Here is a 25830-nt window from a genome sequence, read left to right as displayed (position 1 = left end):
GGTTGCTATGCCTGACCTTCCCAACACTGGACGGGAAGAGGTGGCGCCTTCCACCACTTGCACGCCCCCTGCAAGTGCTGGAAGGAGCACCCGCAGTCCAGTTTCTGATAGTCAAATTGAAGATGTCACTGTTGAAGTACACCAGGATGAGGATATGGGTGTAGCTAGCGCTGAGGAGGAAATTGACAAGGAGGATTCTGATGGTGAGGTGGTTTGTTTAAGTCAGGCACCCGGGGAGACACCTGTTGTCCGTGGGACGAATATGGCCATTGACATGCCTGGTCAAATTACAAAAAAAATCACCTCATCGGTGTGGAATTATTTTAACAGAAATGCGGACAACATTTGTCAAGCCGTGTGTTGCCTTTGTCAAGCTGTAATAAGTAGGGGTAATGACGTTAACCACCTAGGAACAACCTCCCTTATACGTCACCTGGAGCGCATTCATCAGAAGTCATTGACAAGTTCAAAAACTTTGGAGGACAGCGGAAGCAGTCCACTACCAACTAATTCCCTTCCTCTTGTAACCAAGCTCCTGCAAACCACACCACCAACTCCCTCAGTGTCAATTTCTTCCTTAGACAGGAAAGCCAATAGTCCTGCAGGCCATGTCACTGTCAAGTCTGACGAGTCCTCTCCTGCCTGGGCTTCCTCCGATGCATCCTTGAGTGTAACGCCTACTGCTGCTGGCGCTGCTGTTGTTGCAGCTGGGAGTCGATCGTCATCCCAGAGGGGAAGTTGGAAGACCACTTGTACTACTTCCAGTAAGCAATTGACTGTCCAATAGTCCTTTGTGAGGAAGATGAAATATCACAGCAGTCATCCTGCTGCAAAGCGGATAACTCAGGCCTTGTCAGCCTGGGCGGTGTTAAATGTGTTTCCGGTATCCACCGTTAATTCACAGGGAACTAGAGTATTGCTTGAGGTACTGTGTCCCCGGTACCAAATACCATCTAGGTTCCACTTCTCTAGGCAGGCGATACCGAGAATGTACACAGACCTCAGAAAAAGAGTCACCAGTGTCCTAAAAAATGCAGTTGCACCCAATGTCCACTTAAACACGGACATGTGGACAAGTGGAGCAGGGCAGACTCAGAACTATATGACTGTGACAGCCCACTGGGTAGATGTATTGCCTCCCGCAGCAAGAACAACAGCGGCGGCACCAGTAGCAGCATCTCGCAAACGCCAACTCGTTCCTAGGCAGGCTACGCTTTGTATCTCCGCTTTCCATAAGAGGCACACAGCTGACAACCTCTTACGGAAACTGAGGAACATCATCGCAGAATGGCTTACCCCAATTGGACTCTCCTGGGGATTTGTGACATCGGACAACGCCACCAATATTGTGCGTGCATTACATCTGGGCAAATTCCAGCACATCCCATGTTTTGCGCATACATTGAATTTGGTGGTGCAGAATTATTTAAAAAATGACAGGGGTGTGCAAGAGATGCTGTCGGTGGCCCGAAGAATTGCGGGCCACTTTCGGCATTCAGCCACCGCATGCCGAAGACTGGAGCACCAGCAAACAGTCCTGAACCTGCCCTGCCATCATCTGAAGCAAGAGGTGGTAACGAGGTGGAATTCAACCCTCTATATGCTTCAGAGGATGGAGGAGCAGCAAAAGGCAATTCAAGCCTATACATCTGCCCACGATATAGGCAAAGGAGGGGAAATGCACCTGACTCATGCGCAGTGGAGAATGATTTCAACGTTGTGCAAGGTTCTGCAACCCTTTGAACTTGCCACACGTGCAGTCAGTTCAGACACTGCCAGCCTGAGTCAGGTCATTCCCCTCATCAGGCTTTTGCAGAAGAAGCTGGAGACATTGAAGGAGGAGCTAAAACAGAGCGATTCCGTTAGGCATGTGGGACTTGTGGATGGAGCCCTTAATTCGCTTAACCAGGATTCAAGGGTGGTCAATCTGTTGAAATCAGAGCACTACATTTTGGCCACCGTGCTCGATCCTAGATTTAAAACCTACGTTGTATCTCTCTTTCCGGCAGACACAAGTCTGCAGAGGTTCAAAGACCTGCTGGTGAGAAAATTGTCAAGTCAAGCGGAACGTGACCCGTCAACAGCTCCACCTTCACATTCTCCTGCAACTGGGGCTGCGAGGAAAAAGCTAAGAATTCCGAGCCCACCCACTGGCGGTGATGCAGGGCAGTCTGGAGCGAGTGCTGACATCTGGTCCGGACTGAAGGACCTGCCATCGATTACTGACATGTCGTCTACTGTCACTGCATATGATTCTGTCACCATTGAAAGAATGGTGGAGGATTATATGAGTGACCGCATCCAAGTAAGCACGTCAGACAGTCCGTACGTATACTGGCAGGAAAAAGAGGCAATTTGGAGGCGCTTGCAGAAACTGGCTTTATTTTACCTAAGTTGCCCCCCTCCAGTGTGTACTCCGAAAGAGTGTTTAGTGCAGCCGCTCACCTTGTCAGCAATCGGCATACGTGGTTACTTCCAGAAAATGTGGAGAAGATGATGTTCATCAAAATTAATTATAATCAATTTCTCCGTGGAGACATTCACCAGCAATTGCCTCCAGAAAGTACACAGGGACCTGCGATGGTGGATTCCAGTGGGGACAAATTAATAATCTGTGAGGAGGGGGATGTACACAGTGAAAGGGGTGAGGAATCGGAGGATGAGGAGGAGGTGGACATCTTGCCTCTGTAGAGTCAGTTTGTGCAAGGAGAGATTGATTGCTTCTTTTTTGGTGGGGGCCCAAACCAACCAGTCATTTCAGCCACAGTCGTGTGGCAGACCCTGTCACTGAAATGATGGGTTTGTTAAAGTGTGCTTGTCCTGTTTATACAACATAAGGGTGGGTGGGAGGGCCCAAGGACAATTCCATCTTGCACCTCTTTTTTCTTTCATTTTTCTTTGCATCATGTGCTGTTTGGGGACTATTTTTTGAAGTGCCATCCTGTATGACACTGCAGTGCCACTCCTAGATGGGCCAGGTGTTTGTGTCGGCCACTTGGGTCGCTTAGCTTAGCCATCCAGCGACCTTGGTGCACCTCTTTTTTTCTTTGCATCATGTGCTGTTTGGGGACTATTTTTTGAAGTGCCATCCTGTCTGATACTGCAGTGCCACTCCTAGATGGGCCAGGTGTTTGTGTCGGCCACTTGGGTCGCTTAGCTTAGTCACACAGCTACCTCACTGCGCCTCTTTTTTTCTTTGCATCATGTGACGTTTGGGGCTAATTTTTTTTAAGTGCCATCCTGTCTGACACTGCAGTGCCACTCCTAGATGGGCCAGGTGTTTGTGCCGCCCACTTGGGTCGCTTAGCTTAGTCATCCATCGACCTCGGTGCAAATTTTAGGACTAAAAATAATATTGTGAGGTGTGAGGTGTTCAGAATAGACTGGAAATGAGTGGAAATTATGGTTATTGAGGTTAATAATACTATGGGATCAAAATGACCCCCAAATTCTATGATTTAAGCTGTTTTTTGTAAAAAAATCACCCGAATCCAAAACACACCCGAATCCGACAAAAAAATTTCAGGGAGGTTTTGCCAAAACGCGTCCGAATCCAAAACACGGCCGTGGAACCGAATCCAAAACCAAAACACAAAACCAAAAAAATGTCCGGTGCACATATATGATGTGGTCATTCACTGGTACGTATACTGGATTCCCCCACAATGTAACTTTATATCTGTCACCGATATACATGATGTGGTCATTCACTGGTACCTGGTGACAGAATGTATACTGGATTCCCCCACAATGTAACTTTATATCTGTCACCTATATACATGATGTGGTCATTCACTGGTACCTGGTGACAGAACGTATACTGGATTCCCCCACAATGTAACTTTATATCTGTCATCTATATAATAATTATAGTAGTACAGTACAGTAGGCCATTGCTGTATCTTGCAGCTCTGTGTCACTGCAAGTATCCATTCCATATCTGTGCGGCATTTTTGTGAGCAGTATATATAGTATTACAGTGCAGCATTTTGGTGACTAACAGTATATAGTTGTACAGTAGGCCATTGCTGTATCTTGCAGCTCTGTGTCACTGCAAGTATCCATTCCATATCTGTGCGGCATTTTTGTGAGCAGTATATATAGTATTACAGTGCAGCATTTTGGTGACTAACATTATATAGTTGTACAGTAGGCCATTGCTGTATTTTGCAGCTCTGTGTCACTGCAAGTATCCATTCCATATCTGTGCGGCATTTTTGTGAGCAGTATATATAGTATTACAGTGCAGCATTTTGGTGACCCAACAGTATATAGGCCCTCATTCCGAGTTGTTCGCTCGGTATTTTTCATCGCATCGCAATGAAAATCCGCTTAGTACGCATGCGCAATGTTCGCACTGCGACTGCGCCAAGTAACTTTGCTATGTAGAAAGTAATTTTACTCACGGCTTTTTCATCGCTCCGGCGAACGTAATGTGATTGACAGGAAATGGGTGTTACTGGGCGGAAACACGGCGTTTCAGGGGCGTGTGGCTGAAAACGCTACCGTTTCCGGAAAAAACGCAGGAGTGGCCGGAGAAACGGTGGGAGTGCCTAGGCGAACGCTGGGTGTGTTTGTGACGTCAACCAGGAACGACAAGCACTGAACTGATCGCACAGGCAGAGTAAGTCTGAAGCTACTCTGAAACTGCTAAGTAGTTAGTAATCGCAATATTGCGAATACATCGGTCGCAATTTTAAGAAGCTAAGATTCACTCCCAGTAGGCGGCGGCTTAGCGTGTGTAACTCTGCTAAATTCGCCTTGCGACCGATCAACTCGGAATGAGGGCCATAGTTGTGTACAGTAGGCCATTGCTGTTTCTTGCAGCTCTGTGTCACTGCAAGTATCCATCCATTCCATTTTCTTCCAGTGATTTGGACCAATAATACCATTGATTAGAGTAAATAATTCCAGTGATTTTGTCATTTTCTTCCAGTGATTTGGACCAATAATACCATTGATTAGAACGAATAATTCCAGTGATTTTGTCATTTTCTTCCAGTGATTTGGACCAATAATACCATTGATTAGAACTAATAATTCCATGATTTTGTCATTTTCTTGCAGTGATTTGGACCAATAATACCATTGATTAGAATTAATAATTCCTGTGATATTGAGGTGTTTGTGTCGCTTAGCTTAGCCGTCCAGCGACCACAGTGCACCTCTTTTTCTCTTTTCTTTGCATCATGTGCTGTTTGGGGCCAATTTTTTTAAGTGCCATCCTGTCTGACACTGCAGTGCCACTCCTAGATGGGCCAGGTGTTTGTGACGCCCTCTTGGGTCGCTTTGATTAGTCATCCAGCGACCTTGGTGCAAATGCTATGACTAAAAATAGTATTGTGAGGTGTGAGGTGTTCAGAATAGACTGGAAATGAGTGGAAATTGTGGTTATTGAGGTTAATAATACTATATGATCAAAATTACCCACAAATTCTATGAGTTAAGCTGTTTTTGAAGGGTTTTTGAAAAAAAAAAACACCTTAATCCGACAAAAAAATTTCAGGGAGGTTTTGCCAAAACGCATCGAATCCAAAACACGGCCGCTGAACCAAAACCAAAACGCAAAACCCGAAAAATTTCCGGTGCACATCTCTATGTATATGTTCCCAATTTAAATTCTATTTTTTTTTTCTTTATTTAATTTTGTTGGCTAAATTGACTATACACTTTGCTAAGCCACTTATCGTGTGTGGGGATTTAATTTACTGTCATCCCCCATTCTGGACAGATCACATTATGTGCAGGATGTAATGACGCCCGAGTTCACGGCGTGTGGGATGTTTGTATATTCGCCCTGTACTTGCGTGGGTTTCCTCCAAGTACTCTGGTTTCCTCTTACAATCCAAAAATATACCTGTAGGTTAATTAGCTCGCAATAAAAATGAACCCCTAGTGTGTAAGTGTGCATGTGGTAGGGAATATAGAGTGTAAGCTCCACTGTGGCAGGGATTGATGTAAATGGTCAATATATTCTCTGTGAAGCGCTGTGGAATATGTGTGCGCTATATAAATAACTGGTAATGAATAATAATAATAAATATGTATGGTGCTATAACATTACTTTTATTTACTGTATGTAGTCATTCTCCATTTTATAAATCCTCTGCATACTGTATTCACTATTTCAATGGCTATCATTGACATGGATATTGTTTATATCATCAAAGCTTTCATAGTATCATTTAAACCTCTCTATGTAACATCACATTGTAACATAGAGAGTGTAACATCACATTGTCATACATGTATTTTTCATCTGTATTTAAAACATCTCAATAAAACAGATGTAAAATGAAAATAAAATAATAAGATCCTACTGTATGTCTGTCTGTCTTGAAAGAGTAATTTTGTCAGTGATGTATTTGTTTATTTATCATCTTTTAAAACCGGAATATAACATGTGGTCATACTGATCTAAATTACACTCCTAATGTTCCCTGTTAGACTGTGTTTTAACCACTTAACAACACCTACTGTATGTTTATTATTTGATATCCTGATCTGTATGCATCTGTTGTATATGTTGGGGTAAATACAGAGAAATCCTTATTTTACTTTAACAAGCCATAACATTTTTTAAAATAAGCTGCAAGGCTCTATACAGTACGTACATTTATGATTCTGGCAGAGGCTACATGTTCTGTATTTCTTAAGGATAAATGTTACTTGCTATTTTACTAGCAAAACAGACATATTGCATTTTAGGGAGCAAAGTCAAACTAATGATTAACATGTCTATAGGCTTGATGGTGGAGAAGCAGTTGGTTACATGAGACTGGAATGAACTATCTGAACAAATATTTTGTCCCATATTGACTCTGTCTGGTCCCCTACTTAATTATTTGCTCCAGCTCCATTTATAGCTGAATAGACTTAAAAATGGTGACCGAGAGGCAGCTGTCATTGAGTTGAATTCATTGTTATGTTCCTGAAGTATAGTAGAAATTTCCTGGTATTATTATGACATGCAGTATTATCAGGATCTTGACGGATGGCTGCAATGTTCAGATTACCTATGACAGATGTTATCCTACTTGTATTATGGGATGTAATCAGGGGTGCTTTAAGAGAGGAGGAGGCCCGTGTTCTGCCTCCTTCGTTTGGGCCTCCTTCTCTCTGCCGTCAGCGCTGGACAGTCTGAGCACTAGAGGGCTTAGGGGGACATTTACTAAGCAGTGATAAGAGCAGAAAAGTGAGCCAGTGGAGAAGTTGCCCCATCAACCAATCAGCAGCTCTGTATAATTTGATAGTATGCAAATTATAGATGTTACTTCAGTGCTGATTGGTTGCCATGGGCAACATCTCCACTGGCTCACTTCTCCGCTCTTATCACTGCTTAGTAAATGTTCCTCTTAGACTCTACTGCACATGCGCATGTCATTGGGAAAATAGTGCTGCAGCCATTTTCCCAGTGATTCTCTACTGTGCATGCGCAGAACACTGCGCCATTTTCACTGTGATTCCACAGTGCTGCTGACAACAGTGTGGGACTCTGGAGGGCTAGGTATTTTAAAAATGTGTGCAGTGGTTGCCCCCTCTGGAATCACACTGCATCCATTATAGATGCGCCAGTGAATATAATGTGTGTGCTATGATAGTAATGCCCACACCATTAGAGAGCCACCAATGCTTGATTAGTTGACAACATTAGGATACATTTATGGGCTTATGTAGTTATTGCCATCAGGAATATTAAATCATTTGTTTTTCTTAGTCTCTTTGTTTTTTTGTTTTTTTAGGATGATATAACATCAGAAACATAACAAAAAAGGGCTTGATGTATCAGGCAGTGAAAAGAGTGGATAAGTGGACCAGAGGAGAAGTTGCCCATAGTAACCAATCAGCTTCTACAGTAACTATTATTTTATAGGATGTACAAGATAAATGCTACCTCAAAGCTTATTGGTTTCTATGGGCAACTTCTCCGCTGGTCCACTTATTCTCTGTTTTCGCTACTTGATACATAAACCAGGTCTCCTACAAAGACAATACAAAAACAAAATATAAATAAAAAATGAACTAGGCTGCCGATGCTCACTCCCAACATTGTATTTGCTGTTATTTATTATTACCATTCTTTGACTGAAGTAAAGAGAATTCCACAAGATATTGACTACTGAGGGCTTGCTCATCCTTGTGCTTTGGTCACTTTCTCCCATTTCAGCTTGTAACATTCCAAATTATATTTTGGTTTTTTCCCAACACATCAATATCATTTTCACCTAAAGGGCCAAAAAAAACAGTTTTTCTCAACAAAATTTAAGAAAGAGAACAAAAAGCAAATGTGGATCTTGTTTTATAAAATCCATCTTTCCAAAATAGAAAAAACAGGATTCCATGTGAAAGTTTTGATAAAAAAATATCTGTACTTAAAATGAAACATATTTTAGTTTTTTTTTTTTTTTCATTTTCGCTATCTCAATTTGAACGATTACTGGATCTCATTCAGGTCTGGTCGCAGCTCCTTCTCATGCAGCAAAGTACCGATTATTGGCACTTTGTCATGTGTAAGCTCCTTCTGTGAATGCGCAGACGGGTCCTGGAATGTAAGAAGCAGGACATCAGCAGAATGTCAGTGATTAACAGTCTGCTGCCGTCTGGGCAGCAGAGAGAGGGCAGCAACAGCCTCCATTTTGCAAAATGGAGGCGCGTCACCATCATTTAGGGGGAAGAAAGAGGCCAGGCATCTCCGTGGATGCACAGAGATTTCCGGGCCTCTGCATCAGGTGGCTTGCGCGTCCCAATGGGTGCCGCAAGTCACCTGATGATGAGTCAGTGATTGCATGCTACATCATTGGATGCAGGTTGGATCAGTACTGCAGCAGGAGGCTTCTACTTGTAATAGACACCTCCTGCTGCATTAACATATAGCACTATCAAGGACGCAGCAGTCAGTGATAGCAACCAGCGGCAGCTGTTGCCCCTGTGCTGAAGCACTGACCAAAGACTGCAGGGGGAGCTGGCCAGCACATATAAACATATATGTGAACTTGTATGTAACATATGGCTTTCTTACCCGGGGATCAGCAGCCACCACAGCACGGACACAGGCACACAGTGCTCAGCGTGTCTATCATCAAAAAGCCCTCCCCTAGACTCCCATTGGCTTGTTTCACAGTAGTCTGCGGTGGGCTTATTTACAATAGAAAGGCTGAGCACAATATGCCTGTGTCGCGTGCTGCGGTGGTTGATGATCCTTGTGTAAGAAACCCAGCATATATGTTACATACAACTTTACAAGTATGTTTATATATGCTGTCCGGCTCCACCTGCAGTCTTTGGTCGGCACTGCAGCCCAGGGGCAGAAGTCGCCACTGAAAGCAACTCCAAGCACAACTGAATAACCCCCACTATGTGTAGGGAGAATAGGAAAGCCCAACAAAGCCTACCATTGTATATACTAGACAACTTACCACATTAATTGAGGGACCACTTTTTTAAATGAACAATATGGGCTTTAATTCCCCTCCCCCCACCCCATCTATAAAAGAGTTGATTATTTTTTTGTGTCAGTCATTGTTCAGTGATCACCAGAAAATAACCACTATTCAGACTCATTATTTGAAAGTAGAGACTCATATCTTTAAAAAAAATTGTGCCCGCACATGTATGGTGGACATACGACACATTGTGCCCTTCATCCATCTACAGAAAAGTTTTTCTCCTGTGATTTTGTCTAATGATCACAGTCATCACTGTCATGATTCATGTAAACCATAAAGGAGACTAAACAGAGCAGTATTATCATTGGAAACCTTGAACGATTATAATAAAGAGGAAGGATTTGGCATCTCTGGAGAAATTCACATTTAAGTGCGCTGGACGAAAGATACAGGTAGAATGGTGAAAAACCAAGACATTTACTCAGCAATTAGTGACATGAGAAAAGCAGGTGGTACACTTATAAATAGAGAATAGGGATTATAGGTGGATAACACAATCATGTATTTATCAAAAGGCATTCTGGTCACACTTCACACACTCACATACATCTATATAGATGGAGCTACGTATAACAGCACTACCTGGCATTTTGATCCATACCTAGATGTACTGGACTGGAGTGAAACTCAGCAGTTAACTCAGAAGTTGTAAAACACATTGGGTAGTTACAGAGTGGTATGTAAGTCATTTGTGCGACTGTATCTTGCATATATTCAGACTGTTTATGCTCGGAATCCAGAAGTAGGTGATGCAGAGCTGCTCGATTCTGTTGCATCTTCAATTGTGGCTATTATGTGGCATACTGTATACATGTAGATAAAGATCAGTGAGAGGGACACAGTTAATTTCCTGACTGTCAGGATCCCGGCGGTCAAAATACTGACACCGGAATCGCGACATCCGTTGAAATGCCAACTGCAGCCCGGAATCCCGACCGCCGCCTGGAATCCCCACTTGGGTGGTGATCCACACCACCACCCGAGGGGGAATAGATTAGTGTGGCAACTTAAGTCACTACCAGGCTCAAAGCGTGGTGAGCACAGCAAGCCTACGTGGGGACACGCTGCACTCGACAATGGGATTCTGACTGTCGGGATTCTGGTGTCGGTATTTTGACCACCAGGATCCCGACAGTTGGGATTTCATACCGAATCCCAGTGAGCGTGTATTGGCAGAACTGTGGACTATGAAGAATTGTGCGTATGAGTAATTACTCCTGTTTTTAGACAGATCTTTTTACACCAGGGATAGTGCTGGTGCAAGTGCACAATGATAATGATTATGGCTGTTAAACCAAGGGGTATACTTATGAAGCAGTGACTTTTACAAGCTTATTTTTTTCCCGGTGAGTTAGACCTCAAAATTTAATGTGGCAATAATAATAGTGCAACACATGACTTCATTTGCAACTAATATTAGTGTCACTCACTTTGAGGCCAAATAGATTTATATCACTCCTCATATGGGCAATCTGCATTTAGTTCCATGCATGCTATAAGTAATCAAGTACGGCCAACCTGTGTTCATTAATTCTACATCAGCCGCATTGAGCTCAATGGAAGAAAATATGCAACCGTTTTTTCATGACAGACTTGAATTGAAACATTGAAACATTTTGTTAATTTATTTTAATTTGAAATCAGTAAAAGCATCTATGGTTTATATGGTTTTTTTTTATTTAAATGTAATAAAGTCTGTCTATTAGCAGGGTGAACAAACATCATCATGAACACAGTAAAGTTTCTCTTCGGAGCACTGTTCCTGGCTATATGCTTCAATGATTGTCTTTCACAAAGTAAGTACAGCACATCCTATAATATTTTAAAATGTTCCGTTGAACTAAAGGTGTAATTAACTTTTATTAATGTACTAATTATTAATTTCATGGATGCATGTTTTCCTGGAAAAAAAACTATCATTTAACCTTATATGGAATGCACCAATCCTTCTAGACTAACAAAAAATGCACGTTTGGAAAATGCTACTGTGCCATATACAATCAAGGCCGGCCCTAACTAATATGATGCCCTAGGCAAGATTTTGGCTGGTGCCCCCTAGCACCGCCGCTAGTTCTGCAGGATATGCCTGGCAGGAGTCAGCTGGCAGCTCTGCTAACGTCGGGCGCCTTTTGTTTAAGAAAATGCATTTTATTTGCATTACTTTGTGGCTAGGATGCACATGCAGCTTCTGCTGATTAAAATGATATGCTGCATGCCTATATCCTGTGTGCGACTGCGGCTGTATCTGCATACGAAATGCTACATTACAGTGATTTCCAGGAATACACTGCAATGTAGCATTTCATATGCAGATACAGCCGCAGTCACACACAGAATATAGGCATGCCACATATCATTTTAATCAGCAGAAGCTGCTGGTGCCCCTAAGCATACCAAATGCCCTAGGCATTTGCCTAGTTTGCCTATGCCTAAGGCCGGCTCTGTATACAATTGATAACTTTTAGATAATACATGTACTGTACCAATGTTTTTAATGCTATACTACATCGCCTAGATACATTGACCTTCACCTCACACTAACTAGAAACTTGGGACCTGCTCCTTACAGATGGTTTTCCTGTGGCTCCCCTGGGTGGTTTTTTTTTACAGCCACAACCGAAAACTAATTTGGTGGGTTTGAGTATGAGGTCCAAGACCAAGAGAATAAAGTTGTGTTATTAGTAGATTAGTTTGGAATTTCTCTGAATCACATGTTAACTATAGAATTCCAACTTGTTTTTTATACACTTTAATTGGTATGTATCGTTTTACCAGTGGCCAGGATCATGGCCGCAAAATGCTGGCGGGAAGGGGGGCGCGGGTGCAAGAAGCCCCTGCTGTCGCCACGGGTTCTATTCCCACTCTACAGGTGGGAATAGTCCCTGTTGGTCGGCATGCTGACCGTCGGGATTGTGAAGGGGCGGGATGTAGGGAGAGGTAATGTGACCGGCGGTCACCTGACTGCCGGTCACATTACTACATCCCCTAATTTAACTGTACCGTTTAATCAAGAGATTACAGCTTGTGGTTGGTTCTCCTCCTATCTCCTTGCACACCCAGCTCCACTTTTAAGTAGCGAACACAATTCATTTTTATTAGTAAAATTACATCCCCAAGGCTTGAGCTAGGGAAAGAATAAGGCTAGTAAACTTGTTGGCAGTGCAGTAATAAGACAAATCTGTTACCACTACACAAATCCTATTATGGCCAGTTATACCACACATTAAACGGAGTAAAGCTGCATTAGGGAAGAAGCTGACATAAGCCATTTCCCTACCATTTATCACGGCTTCATAAATTATTGGTTACACAAGGTTTTATGTATCATAATGATTGGTTTACAAAGTACAAGTTCACCTCTTTGACCTGTCCACTTAGTGTTCAAACTTTGTGATTTTGGGGGTAATTCCAAGTTGATCGCAGCAGGACATTTTTTAGCAGTTGGGCAAAACCATGTGCACTGCAGGGGGGGGCAGATATAACATGTGTAGAGAGAGTTAAGGGGGATACACACGGAGCAATAATCTAAGCAATCTGACTAGATTGCTTAGATTTTCAGCAACATCGCTCCGTGTGTAGCCCCCTTAGCGATAGCGATGCGCGGCCCCGCACATCGCTATCGCTGCTGCAAGATTGGCCTGCATGCAGGCCAATCTAGCGGGTCGCTCACTTCACCCGCTGGGTGAAATGAGCGGCCCCCCCGTCTCCCCCCACACGCTCAGCACAGATCGCGCTGTGCTGAGTGCCGGGAGAGATGTGTGCTGAGCGGTTCGCTCAGCACACATCTCTCTCAAATCGGGCCGTGAGTACTGGCCTTTAGATTTGGGTGGGTTATTTTGTTTCTGTGCAGGGTAAATACTGGCTGCTTTATGTTTACACTGCAATTTAGATTGCAGATTGAACTCACCACACCCAAATCTAACTCTCTCTGCACATGTTATATCTGCCCCCCCTGCAGTGCACATGGTTTTGTCCAACTGCTAAAAAATTTCCTGCTGCGATCAACTTGGAATTACCCCCTTTATGCTGTGTTTTTCATCTTTTCAATAAAGAAAGTTTGCATTTATTCGATTTAACAGAGTCAGACCAATGCAGTTTTGGTAGATTTCATAGAATAAACCATTAAATGAGTGTCTCCAACTGGGGTATTTTTTTCATTTTGTGGCCTGCATTCAATCCAAATGAGCAAATAAATTGTTCCATTCTAGTTTTAACTGCCCATACACAGAGATGATTGTCCCAGTTGAACACATGCTTGGATAAAGCCACTGGATCTGCCCATGTTTAAGACATTAGATATGTATACATTGGGCAAACTGTGCAAGTATCAGCAATTCAAGAAATTGTATCACATGAAAATTCGACACTGCTATTGCATAGGTCGAATCCCCATTCGCCCTAAAAATAGCGAATAGCTCAGCTTTTTCGCCTAGGCAGAAAAAAACAGAGCTAATTGCATACCCCCCAGAGTCTCTCTGTGTAGTAGAGTACATAGGATGATATGCACTTCAGTCTCCTTCTAACAGTACATTACAATCAGCAGCTATGCCATTAAACTTAGATTTTATCAAAAGACAACTTTTAATTGCAAAATTATGTTTCTAAGGGAGGTACTTATTAAAGCTCAGAGAGAGATTTAATTGTGAGAGATAAGGTACCAGCCATTCAGCTTCTGCCTTATATTTACAGGCTGTGTTTTAAAAGGGTGTGGTATGCACACACAGGGGAGTTTCAACAGAGAAGGGGACCCATGTGCACCTCCGGGTGGGCCCCCTCCTCTGTATGGCGCTGTAGACTCCGGAATTGTGCCAGAGTCTACTCGCATGCGCAGGTCTCCGGAAACATGATGCCCGTCATGATCCAGAGACCAATTTGTCTACTGCGCGTGCTCGGTGGCCATTTTGGTGGTGATTTTCACCGCGACCACAGTTCCCGACGCTGGGTGAGGGGACCCAGGGGCCCATGTGCACTGCATACATTGCACCCATTATAGAAATGCCAATGACATTACATACATAGCCACTGTATTACATAAATAGGCCCATCATCATGGACAAACATTGAGCAGCTTTAGGGCTAAAGGACTTTGCATTAGAGATTGTCCCAGGGCTGGCTGTGAGTGCTGCCTGATCAGCTGGCATCCTGAGAACAAAGTACATCCTGCTCCTGTCCAGTCCCCAAACCATACACTGTGGCCGGGGACGCCCTAACCCTTACACCAACATAATAATGCAAATAATGTAAAATTATTAAAAAAAAACCTCTCTGCCGGGTCCTCTTCAGTGCTCAGTCGCCGCTCTGGCCAGTTCAGTGAGAGTGCGGCAGCTAAGGTGGCGGCGGGTATAGTGAACCCGGTTCTGACCATCGCTATGCTGGGCACGAGCTCATTGAAGAGACTTTTGGCTGGGGCCAGGGAGAGGATGCTGCTGGGCTGGTTAACTTTCTACAGGACCCCCGTTGGTAGGACAGTTCACCACTTTTCACGGCTAGCGACACCCGGAAGTGCCCGTTAGCCTAACTTCTGGATTGAGTACTGGAAGCAATGTGAGTCAGCCCAGCCTGAGTGTGGATCAGCTTGGCTGAGGGGGATATGTGACCAGCCCATCAGAATCTGTCATGGTGTCCTGGTGGGCCAATCCTCCCCTGGTGGGTACCCACTGATAGATATATCTGCAGATCAATTGATCTGCAGATATATCTATGGACGGTTCGGGCAGTGTGCTGTGCATACACACTGCCTGATACGTCGGGGACTAACATCATGAACTGGGCGGGCATGTACATCGCTGTGTGTGTACGGGCTGGTCACCCGTACACACACAGCGATGCGTCAATATATCGTTAGATATATTGGCTGTCGGCTGTGCTGCGGGGCCGACGTGATATGTCTGTGAACGAAGGAGTTCTCAGACATATTGCCCATACAGACTGGCCGACGGACCCGCGATAAATCGGCCGTTCAACAAAAGCCACACATCGGTAATGTCATCATTATGTCAACCCCCTTTTCATCCCCCTAGGGGAGGTATATTAAAATTCTAATTACATAGTTTTCCTATTTCCCACCTAAAGAATAAAAAGTAACAGGACCATTTTTGTAATTTATTAAATTGTAAACACTGGAGGTGCAATCCAAATTTTAGAAACATAGAATTTGACTGCAGATAAGAACCACTTGGGCCATATAGTCATATTTTTTTTTATCTCAAACCTTATTTGATCCTTATTTCTTCGTTAGGCTAGCCTTATGTCTATCCCATACATGTTTAAATTGCTCTAATGTCTTCTGATGGGAGGCTATTCCACTTTTCCACTACCCTTTCTGTGAAGTAATTTTTCCTCAAATTTTCCCTGAACCTCCCCCCTCCAGTCTCAGTGCATGTCCTCGTGTCCTATTGCTTCTCTTCATTTGGAGAATGTTTCCCTCCTGGACTTTATTAAACCCCTTGATATATTTGAAAGTTTCTATCATGTCTCCCCTTTCCCTTCTCTGCTCCAAACTATACATATTGAGATATTTTTTAGTCTTTCTGGGTATGTTTTGTGATGTAGGCCATGCACCATTTTATTTTGATCTGATTGTCTGTTTGGGCGTTATCGTTCACGCAACGTAAGCCACGCATCAGTAATGACATCATTATGTCAACCCCCTTTTCCTCACCCTAGGGAAGGTTTATTAAAATTCTAATAATGTGATTTTCCTATTTCCCACCAGAAGAATACCTATATTAAATTTCATCTTCCTAACATATCGGGAAGTAAGAGAATTACAGTAGTGATGAGTCAGTGAGTGAGGGCTTTTGCATTTAGATAGATAGATAGATAGATAGATAGATAGATAGATAGATAGATAGATAGATAGATAGATGTGTTGGGCTTACATAGGCAGTTACAGGGTGTTGGCTAATCAGACGTATATGTAACATATGTGCATCTTATTGTAGTGATATGGGTGTGCTGCTGAAAGTGGTTGCATATAGAATTGCTAAATTGCTCATATTGGAAGCCATATGGATGATCTGTACCTAGCATAGGACTTATGAAAGTATCAATTCTGCAACCAATAGTGGCATCTAAAGATGCACAAAGTAAAAATCATGATCACAGTGTAAATAGATACAGAAAGTGGGTGTCTCAGTCGTTGCATATTCAGGTGCACAAGGGAATGGCATTGTAACAACTGCAGCAAAAGATGCAAGGAGGCTGCAACTGCATCCAACTCAGGGAGGGATCCTGCCCCCCTTGACAATCCCTGACCCCATTAGGGCTGCTTCCATAAATTTTCCGGGCTGGTTTTCCATCTCAATCCGCCCATAGATACAGTGCAGGTCAGATGCACTGCAGGTTACAGTGCAGGTTGGATACAGTGCGGACACAAACTGCTGGTCGGATACAGTGCAGGTTACAATGCGAGTTGGATACAATGCGGGTTACAGTGTGATACACACACTGCAGGTCGGATAAAGTGCAGGTTGGCTGCAGTGCAGGTTACTGTGCAGGTTTGATAGAGTGTGGGATATAGTGTGGGACACACACCGCAGGTCAGTTAAAGTGCAGGATACAGTGTGGGTCGGATAAATGCAAGTTACAGTGCGGGTCGGATTAAGTATGGGTTACAGTACGGGTCGTTTATAGTGCCTGTCAGATACACTGCAGGTCGGGAATAGTGCGGGTCACATACAGTGTGGTTTAGATACAGTGCATTGCGGATAGACATGCCAGCTACTGTGTTCAGTAGTAGTGTAGTAGTGCACATACTGTGACAGCAGGAAGGGGGGTTGATAGTAAATGGTCCCAGTGTTGTCTTTGAGGATGACAGGGGAAGGGGTACAGGGAGGGGGCGTGGCCTTGTGGCCTGGACCCATTTTTGTTACTCTGGGGGTGCCGGAGATGCGGGCTGCCCCTGGGGACCAGTGCAAGTGCAGGGCCAGGTGCTGCACGTAATCAGGGCCGTCTTTTTGTATGGGCTCAATGGGCTCTTGCCCAAGGGCCCCAGGAGTATAAGGGCCTAGGCTGATAGCTGAGGGTCCCCTCTTTCCAGCAGTACCAGATTTTTGAAAATCGGCCCTAGGGAACCGGAGATATCTGACTTGAAAGCAGTGGTCCCCAACCAAGCCTGTTAAATGCTCTTCCCAGTCTGATATCTTGGGTTCTGCTGACTTAGAGTATTTCTGAGGGTATAATCCAAAAGCTGGGATTCTCCCCTTTTGGTGAAGACTGGCAGCTTGTCTCTACTATGCCCAGAACCAGAGATATCAGCCTTCCAGCAGCTGGTCCCTGCTCCAGCTACACGCGCCTGGTATGCAGTTTTATATGTTTATTGGTGAATTGCTCTGGCTCCTGAACTCTGATCCCAAGTCCCCAGAACCTTCTGACAGGTGGGACTCTCTAGTTTTTTATCCCATTCAAAGCTAAGAAATATGCTTTCAGGAAATTGAGATATCTGCAGTCAAGCAAGCTGCCCTCCTACCGGAAAATGATGAATATTAAGCCCACTCCACTATCCACCCTCCCCTACGTATTAAACACCCCCTACCACCCTGGAAGTCATATACCTGGGCTTCTTCATTCAGCCCAATGCCCCCTTCTACAGTTTAGCCCCATCTGTGCAGTAAAGGAGTAATTAGCAGAAATTTCTGTTCCAGGTCCTACATGCTCAGCGGAAGATAGAACACCCCCTACCGCTCACAGGACCTCAAAGCTGCGCTGATAGCACCATCCACCCCTACCGCTGGAGGATTGGTAGGGGGCCCAGTGCATTGCTGTGCCCAGGGGCCTACACTGCTGTTAAGACGGCCCTGCACGTAATGTCACAGTGCAGCACCCTGCACTTAAGAGGAGTCAGCACTTTGGTGTCACCCGACCCCTCAGCTGATGCAGCAGTGTATCACAGAAGCCGGCAGAGTGCATCTTTTTACTTAAGAGACCTCCTGTGTTTTGTTTTACATATTTTAACACAGCCACTGCTTAAAAAGACGCAGCGTCTGTGCTATTTGTGTACAGCTATGAAACTGCCCCAATAATTAATGTGGACTCACATCTGTAGAGGCAAAGTATAATATAGTTTAATGGCTTATGTACACTGCTTATGGCATCCAGGGAGACTGGTTAACTGTTACATTTATTATGATTGTCTTTTACAGTTTATACTATGTTTAGTACACATTTGATCAGCACTCTTAAAACTATTAATATCTATATTAGAAGTTACTATAATACACATTTGTGCAATCTGGTATCAGATTCTTGTGATGGCCATTATAAATTTTACAACACAGGCTTTGAAGAAAGTTTGATATTTACAGTATAGGGATGATATACGGTATGTTTATTTTTTGATCAACTAAAATTCTTCCATTGTACTTGCTTACACTTAGCTTTGTCAAGTAATGCTAACACCTTTCTTCAAGATTTTTAAGAGCTAGACACAGGTATCCAGATCTCTATTTAACATCAATTCCTTCTGTCTTGCTATTGCTCTTAAAAAAGTTGCAAAGTTTATCATCTCTAAGCTGGAAATAGTGCACGGTAATTGTACAAATCAGTCAACCAGACTGGTTTGAATGTTTATCGTTCAGTGTATGGGCCCGATGAAAATGGCTGGAAAATGGTCTGAATCTTTTAGGGCTCTATTTCTTAAAATTATTTTTACTAAAATAATGTGAAAAGGGTGTGAAAACACCCTTTTTCACATTATTTTAGTATCACCTGAATGTATTAAATGGCATTTGGAGCAGTTTTCATGAAAAACTGCTCCAAACCCTTTAATTCACTTTTTTTTTAGTAACCTACATCACATTCCCCATACTTATAATGGCCGAATTTACTACAAAAAAATTTGAAAAAATACCGCAGTGTGCCCTGTGATAAACTCGCCAGCTCAGGCTGGCGAGTTCACAGAGCAGCACTGCGAAAAGAACCGTTTTGCCCAGCTTTCTCTGCCCCTGGCAGAAAAAGCTGAGCAGGGACCCGGCAGAGTGAGCAGCTATGTATGTCCGATGGACACACAAGCTGATCACAGTGTAAAAAAAAAAAAGTAAAAAACAAACAAACCCATACTCACCTGTCCAGGGAGCCGGTGTCGGCTGATCCAGTGAGCGCTGCTGGGTGCCGGGTCCCCATGTGCTGCAAAGTGATCCCGGTGCAGTAAAGTGATACTGCAAAGCGGCAGTGCACTTTACAGCACCAGGAGTCACAGCGCAGGAGAAGGACCCGGCGCCCGGCAGCCTTCTGAAGCAGCCCGGACCGGCTCCCTGGACAGGTGAGTATGTTGCTCTTCTGGGGGGGGGGGGGGGGGCACGGCACGCGGGGGTAGTCGCGGCAGTGGGGTTGGACCGGGAGGCGGCGGTAGCAGCGATGTCAGCGGGGGCGGCGCATGCATAGCAGGACATCGAGGTATTTTTTAGGAAAAACACCCCGATGATGCTGCTTGACTGCAAACTCTGTCCCTGCATGCGATAATTGATACATCCCTGCAATGTAGTCAATTATCGCAGTGCGAGTTGGGGTGATTTTATCACCTCACATCCGCATCCTGGATGCGGATGGTGATAAATAGGCCCCTTACTTTGGTTATTAAACCTGTCTGATCCACCTGATTATAAAATAATGATAACTACGCTAATGGTGTCTATATATGCTGCAGCTCTGTTAAAAAAAATAAATGTATAATACATATAAAATAGAGCGCTTGACAGTGATATATGTGTATATGCAAACCTGTGCAAATAAAAGATTAGTAAAATGTTTGCAGCTCTTTTAGGAAAAATGAACTGTCCGTTTTTAGGAGTGGGTTCCAAACATGCAGCTAACTTTCCCTAACTAAAAGCACCTGTATTATGTTGCTGTATACTTCTGTTAGCGATCGCTTCCATTCAGCCACTGCCGCTGGTAAAGAAGTGATTTCAGTGCTGCATACCGCCGGGCACCTGGTGGATCACACAAAGAGGGGGCCAGCTGGCAGCACTCCACGTGCATAGACAGAGGCTGCGCTACTGCATATCAGCAGAGAGGACACCTGAACTTCTTACCAGTGGTGGTGGCTGAATGGAAGCAATCACTGACAGAAGTAATCAGCAACAATATACACATAGCCAGATTAAGGGGGGGATGCAGGGCATACTGTACCCCGGGCCCCCCTTTGTCAGGGGCCCCCCAGCCAAAGCACACTGATATCACTAGCTTTCCCTCTTAATGTGAGAGTCAGAATGAGAGCAGGATAGTATGATGTGCAGGCAGAGATACAGGAATATCATGTTTCATGAGCTACCGACAGAGCTTTCTGACCAGTGGAGAAATAGGAGGTTGGAGAGAGCTGTAAGTAACACAAGGATTCCAGCTTCTCCTCCTCTCTACCAGGGTGTCTTGAGTCCTGTGTAAACATTTATGCAACTAAACCATTTGGGTCTAGCTTTAGAGACACACACAGAGAGTCCTCCATAGTCCTGTTCCGGTGTGTAAGTAGTACAGAGGCTGCTGCTAATATTGCATGTGACAAGATACATTATTTAATTTTTCTATGTGTATTTTAAAGTTGTTTAAGTTGTCTTTGTACCCCTACAAGAAAATTTTATAAAATAGTTGTCTTTCAATTAGGTGGAGCTACTGTATAAACAGTACCCAGGCATTAAACTATTAGTTTAAAACTAATATACACCATTGATTTAAATTTAATATACACAATCTATACCTCCCACCATGACCCATTCCCGGAGAGACAAAATGCTTTCTACCTGGACTTCCTTCTTTATTTCTGATTGCAAACACCTGTGTTGAAATACCTTTCTTAGCAATTAAATAGTTCAACACAGGTGACATCAATCATATATTTAGAGGAAAGTCCAGGTAGAGAGCATTTTGGCCCTCCTGAAATGGGGCATGTTGGGAGGTATGCACAATCTAATATACATCCCCCACCTTTTACTGGGGCCCCCCTGTCTTAAGTGCCCCGGGCACCCCCAAGGCTTAATCCGGCCCTGAATATACAGGTACCTATAGTTAGGGGAAAGTTAGCCTACAACAGAATACCTTTATCTACCTAAAAAGTAAACAGCATGTTTGGAAACCACTCCTAAAAACGGACAGTTAATTTTTCCTAAAAGTGTTGCAAGCATTTTACTGATCCACCTGACCATCGTTAAGCCAACTTCATGCTGTGTATGCAAATCACTTCCATACATTGGGGCAGATGTATTAACCTGGAGAAGGCATAAGGAAGTGATAAACCAGTGATAAGTGCAAGGTAATGAATGCACCAGCCAATCAGCTCCAATATGTAAATTAACAGTTAGGAGCTGAATGGCTGGTGTGTTTATCACTTTGCACTTATCACTGGCTTATCACTTCCTTATACTGTCTCCAGGCTTAATACATTTGCACCAATGGGCCTAATTCAGGGGGTCATTCCGAGTTGTTCGCTCGCAAGCTGCTTTTAGCAGCTTTGCACACGCTAAGCCGCCGCCTACTGGGAGTGAATCTTAGCTTATCAAAATTGTGAACGAAAGATTAGCAGAATTGCGAATAGACACTTCTTAGCAGTTTCTGAGTAGCTCCAGACTTACTCGGCATCTGCGATCAGTTCAGTCAGTTTCGTTCCTGGTTTGACGTCACAAACACACCCAGCGTTCGGCCAGACACTCCTCCGTTTCTCCAGCCACTCCCGCGTTTTTCCCAGAAACGGTAGCGTTTTTTCGCACACACCCATAAAACGGCCAGTTTCCGCCCAGAAACACCCACTTCCTGTCAATCACATTACGATCACCAGAACGAAGAAAAAACCTCTTAATGCCGTGAGTAAAATTCCTAACTGCATAGCAAATTTACTTGGCGCAGTCGCACTGCGGACATTGCACATGCGCATTAGCGACTATTCGCTCCGTTGCGAGAAAAAAATAACGAGCGAACAACTCGGAATGACCCCCTCAGAGCTGATCGCAGCAGCAAATTTGTTAGCAGTTGGGCAAAACCATGTGCACTGCAGGGGAGGGGGGGGGCAGATATAACATGTGCAGAGAGAGTTAGATTTAGGTGTTGTGTGTTCAAACTGAAATCTAAATTGCAGTGTAAAAATAAAGCAGCCAGTATTTACCCTGCACAGAAACAAAATAACCCACCCAAATCTAACTCTCTCTGCAAATGTTATATCTGCCACACCTGTAGTGCACTTGGTTTTGCCATTTAGCTAACAAATTTGCTACTGCATTCAACTCTGAATTACCCCCATTGTGCAGAGTACGGAGGTGCTCTTATTTTCAGGCCATTGCTCCTCACTTCTTCCATATCAGGTTGCCGGTTGCCCTATTATGCAGTCAATGGTCAGCATTAGGCTGGGGCCACACATAGTGGTTTAGCAGGTCCAGTTCAGCTTGGCAGGAAGGAGCCTGCACATGGTATTCTATGCGGCCATCTACACATGTCCTGCTGAACCGCACCCACCGGATGTAACTGCAGCATGCTGCGGTTTAGCAGGATAACAGGATGGCCCGATGACAAGTACAACACATACATTTGAATGTATGTGTGTATGCAGCAGTGACGTGTGGTGGGGTGAGGCAGAGCCTTTCCTGTCATACCGTTTGCGCCAGAGTTTTGACTGTATAAAGTAGATGAAAAATATAAAGAATATGTTAGAAATATCTTCTTTGTATTACTCTAATCATTTTTATAGACAAAACTGTGGTGGAAAACATTTATGGCACTGCCTCATCTGCTTACTTTTCCATACATCTCTGATCAAAACTCTACAAATTTCAAGCAGTATACTGTATACTGCTGCACCTTTGTATAATGCCCACATGAACCCTTTGGCTCATATATTGTGTGTAAATCTGGCTCTGGTACTGGCCATTGCCTTCTGAGCCATTTACCTTCCCGGACGCCCCTGGTACACAGTGCGGTAGAACCGCAAACCCACCTGCCGGAAGCTCACAGTATTGGAAGCAGGCAGTCTTTGGCTCAGGTGTAACTACAGGTCCTGTTCTGCTGCATCCTGCTAAAGCTCTATGTGTGTCCCCAGCCTTACTCTCGCAAATAAGTACTCATATGAATTTCTTTGACACTTCTTTTATTTACCTCTTAGTTAATGAAAACAAAAAACATAAAATATCATTCCCTTGTTTTAGAAAATACATCACAATTTGATTGTGTAAATATGCAAAATATAGTCTAAATGTTATGTTGTATTCATGAGTATTTCTCACATCCTATGAATTTTATTTCCACAGATGCACAATCATGCAGTTACTGCAATTCAACTGTTGCTGCTTCTTGCAACCAACAATCAGGCTATGTCATTTGCTCCTGCACCGCTGACTATATCGGAAATGGTTTCAACTGCACAAAAAGAGTATTTTGCGACAACTATCCATGCTGTCCACAAGGGTATTCCTGGAATACGGCACAAAAAGCATGTGTAGATATAAATGAATGCAGCAGTAGTTCAACAAATGTGTGTCTCACCGGTTGTACAAATACACCTGGCTCATACAGGTGTACTGACCCTGCTAACCCGCCATGCCCTACAAGTGCCTGTCCTACCGGTAACGACTGCATAAAAGGTCAGAGTAATACAAGACAATGTATTGATCCTTGTTCTAATTACCAAGAGCTGGATGGCTCAAACCGACTCTACACTATGAACTCTACTGGAAGATTCTCCACTGACAGATATTACCTTGGTTGGTACCGCTACAAAAATGGACTAAGACTGAGACAAGGCTGTGTGGCAGCTTTAAAATGTGGTTCCCTTCAGCCATACAGTATAAGTAGCCACCCAAGTATTTACGACGGTGTGAAATCAATTGCTCTGTATTCTAATACATTATCAGGCTGCTATACTGGGCAAAATATTTCTGTGAAAGCCTGTCCTGGAGGATATTATGTGTACAAGTTTTCAGGGCTTCTGCTGGCCGAGGATTACTGCACAGGTGAGTTGAATATCTTGATTTAACTTAGTTATACAGTTTTTTCCCCCAATATTGTACATGTTATACAATTATATGTATGCAATTATTCACACAAAATAGTCAATTATAAATAGTGATGTGCACCGGACATTTTTCAGGTTTTGTGTTTTAGGTTTTGGATTCGGTTTCGCGGCCGTGTTTTGGATTCAGACACGTTTTGGCAAAACCTCCCTGAACATTTTTTGTCGGATTCGGGTGTGTTTTGGATTCGGATGTTTTTTTACAAAAACCCCTCAAAAACAGCTTAAATCATAGAATTTGGGGGTCATTTTGATCCCATAGTATTATTAACCTCAATAACCATAATTTCCACTCATTTCCAGTCTATTCTGAACACCTCACAATATTATTTTTAGTCCTAAAATTTGCACCGAGGTCGCTGGATGACTAAGCTAAGCGACCCAAGTGGCCGACACAAACACCTGGCCCATCTAGGAGTGGCACTGCAGTGTCAGACAGGATGGCACTTCAAAAAAATAGTTCCCAAACAGCACATGATGCAAAGAAAAAAAGAGGCGCAATGCGGTAGCTGTGTGACTAAGCTAAGCGACCCAAGTGGCCGACACAAACACCTGGCCCATCTAGGAGTAGCACTGCAGTGTCAGACAGGATGGCACTTCAAAAAAATAGTCCCCACACAGCACATGATGAAAAGAAAAAAAGAGGCGCAATGAGCTAGCTGTGTGACTAAGCTAAGCGACCCAAGTGGCCGACACAAACACCTGGCCCATCTAGGAGTGGCACTGCAGTGTCAGACAGGATGGCACTTCAAAAAAATAGTCCCCAAACAGCACATGACGCAAAGAAAAAAAGAGGCACAATGAGGTAGCTGTGTGACTAAGCTAAGCGACCCAAGTGGCCGACACAAACACCTGGCCCATCTAGAAGTGGCACTGCAGTGTCAGACAGGATGGCACTTCAAAAAAATAGTCCCCAAACTGCACATGATGCAAAGAAAAAAAGAGGTGCAATGAGGTAGCTGTGTGACTAAGCTAAGTGACCCAAGTGGCCGACACAAACACCTGGCCCATCTGGGAGTGGCACTGCAGTTTTCTAGCGAGAGGATGAGTGCTTCCATCCTCATGTGAAGCTGAACCACTAGCCATGAACATAGGCCAGGGCCTCAGCCGTTCCTTGCCACTCTGTGTCGTAAATGGCATATTGGCAAGTTTACGCTTCTCCTCAGACGCTTTTAATTTTGAAATTTGGGTCATTTTACGGAACTTTTGTTTTTTGGATTTTACATGCTCTCTACTATGACATTGGGCATCGGCCTTGGCAGACGACGTTGATGGCATTTCATCGTCTCGGCCATGACTAGTGGCAGCAGCTTCAGCACGAGGTGGAAGTGGATCTTGATCTTTTCCTATTTTACCCTCCACATTTTTGTTCTCCATTTTTTAATGTGTGGAATTATATGC

At 43.8% G+C, this 25830-nt stretch overlaps 1 protein-coding gene across 1 annotated transcript in view; it reads left to right on the top strand.

Annotated features, from left to right (window-relative positions):
* Window positions 1–11159: 11159 nt before the first annotated feature.
* Window positions 11160–25830, top strand: part of LOC135039584 (mucin-2-like) — a 31542-nt gene continuing 16871 nt past the window's right edge. The window contains exons 1-2 of the mRNA XM_063954742.1: window positions 11160–11242; window positions 23669–24370. Coding sequence (XP_063810812.1) covers window positions 11173–11242; window positions 23669–24370 — 772 coding nt within the window. The 5' untranslated portion in view covers window positions 11160–11172. The remainder of the gene's footprint in view (window positions 11243–23668; window positions 24371–25830) is intronic.

The sequence above is a fragment of the Pseudophryne corroboree genome, chromosome 2 (genome assembly GCF_028390025.1).
Source record: "Pseudophryne corroboree isolate aPseCor3 chromosome 2, aPseCor3.hap2, whole genome shotgun sequence".
Taxonomy (NCBI): Eukaryota; Metazoa; Chordata; class Amphibia; order Anura; family Myobatrachidae; genus Pseudophryne; species Pseudophryne corroboree.
This window is presented reverse-complemented; position numbering and strand designations above follow the sequence as displayed.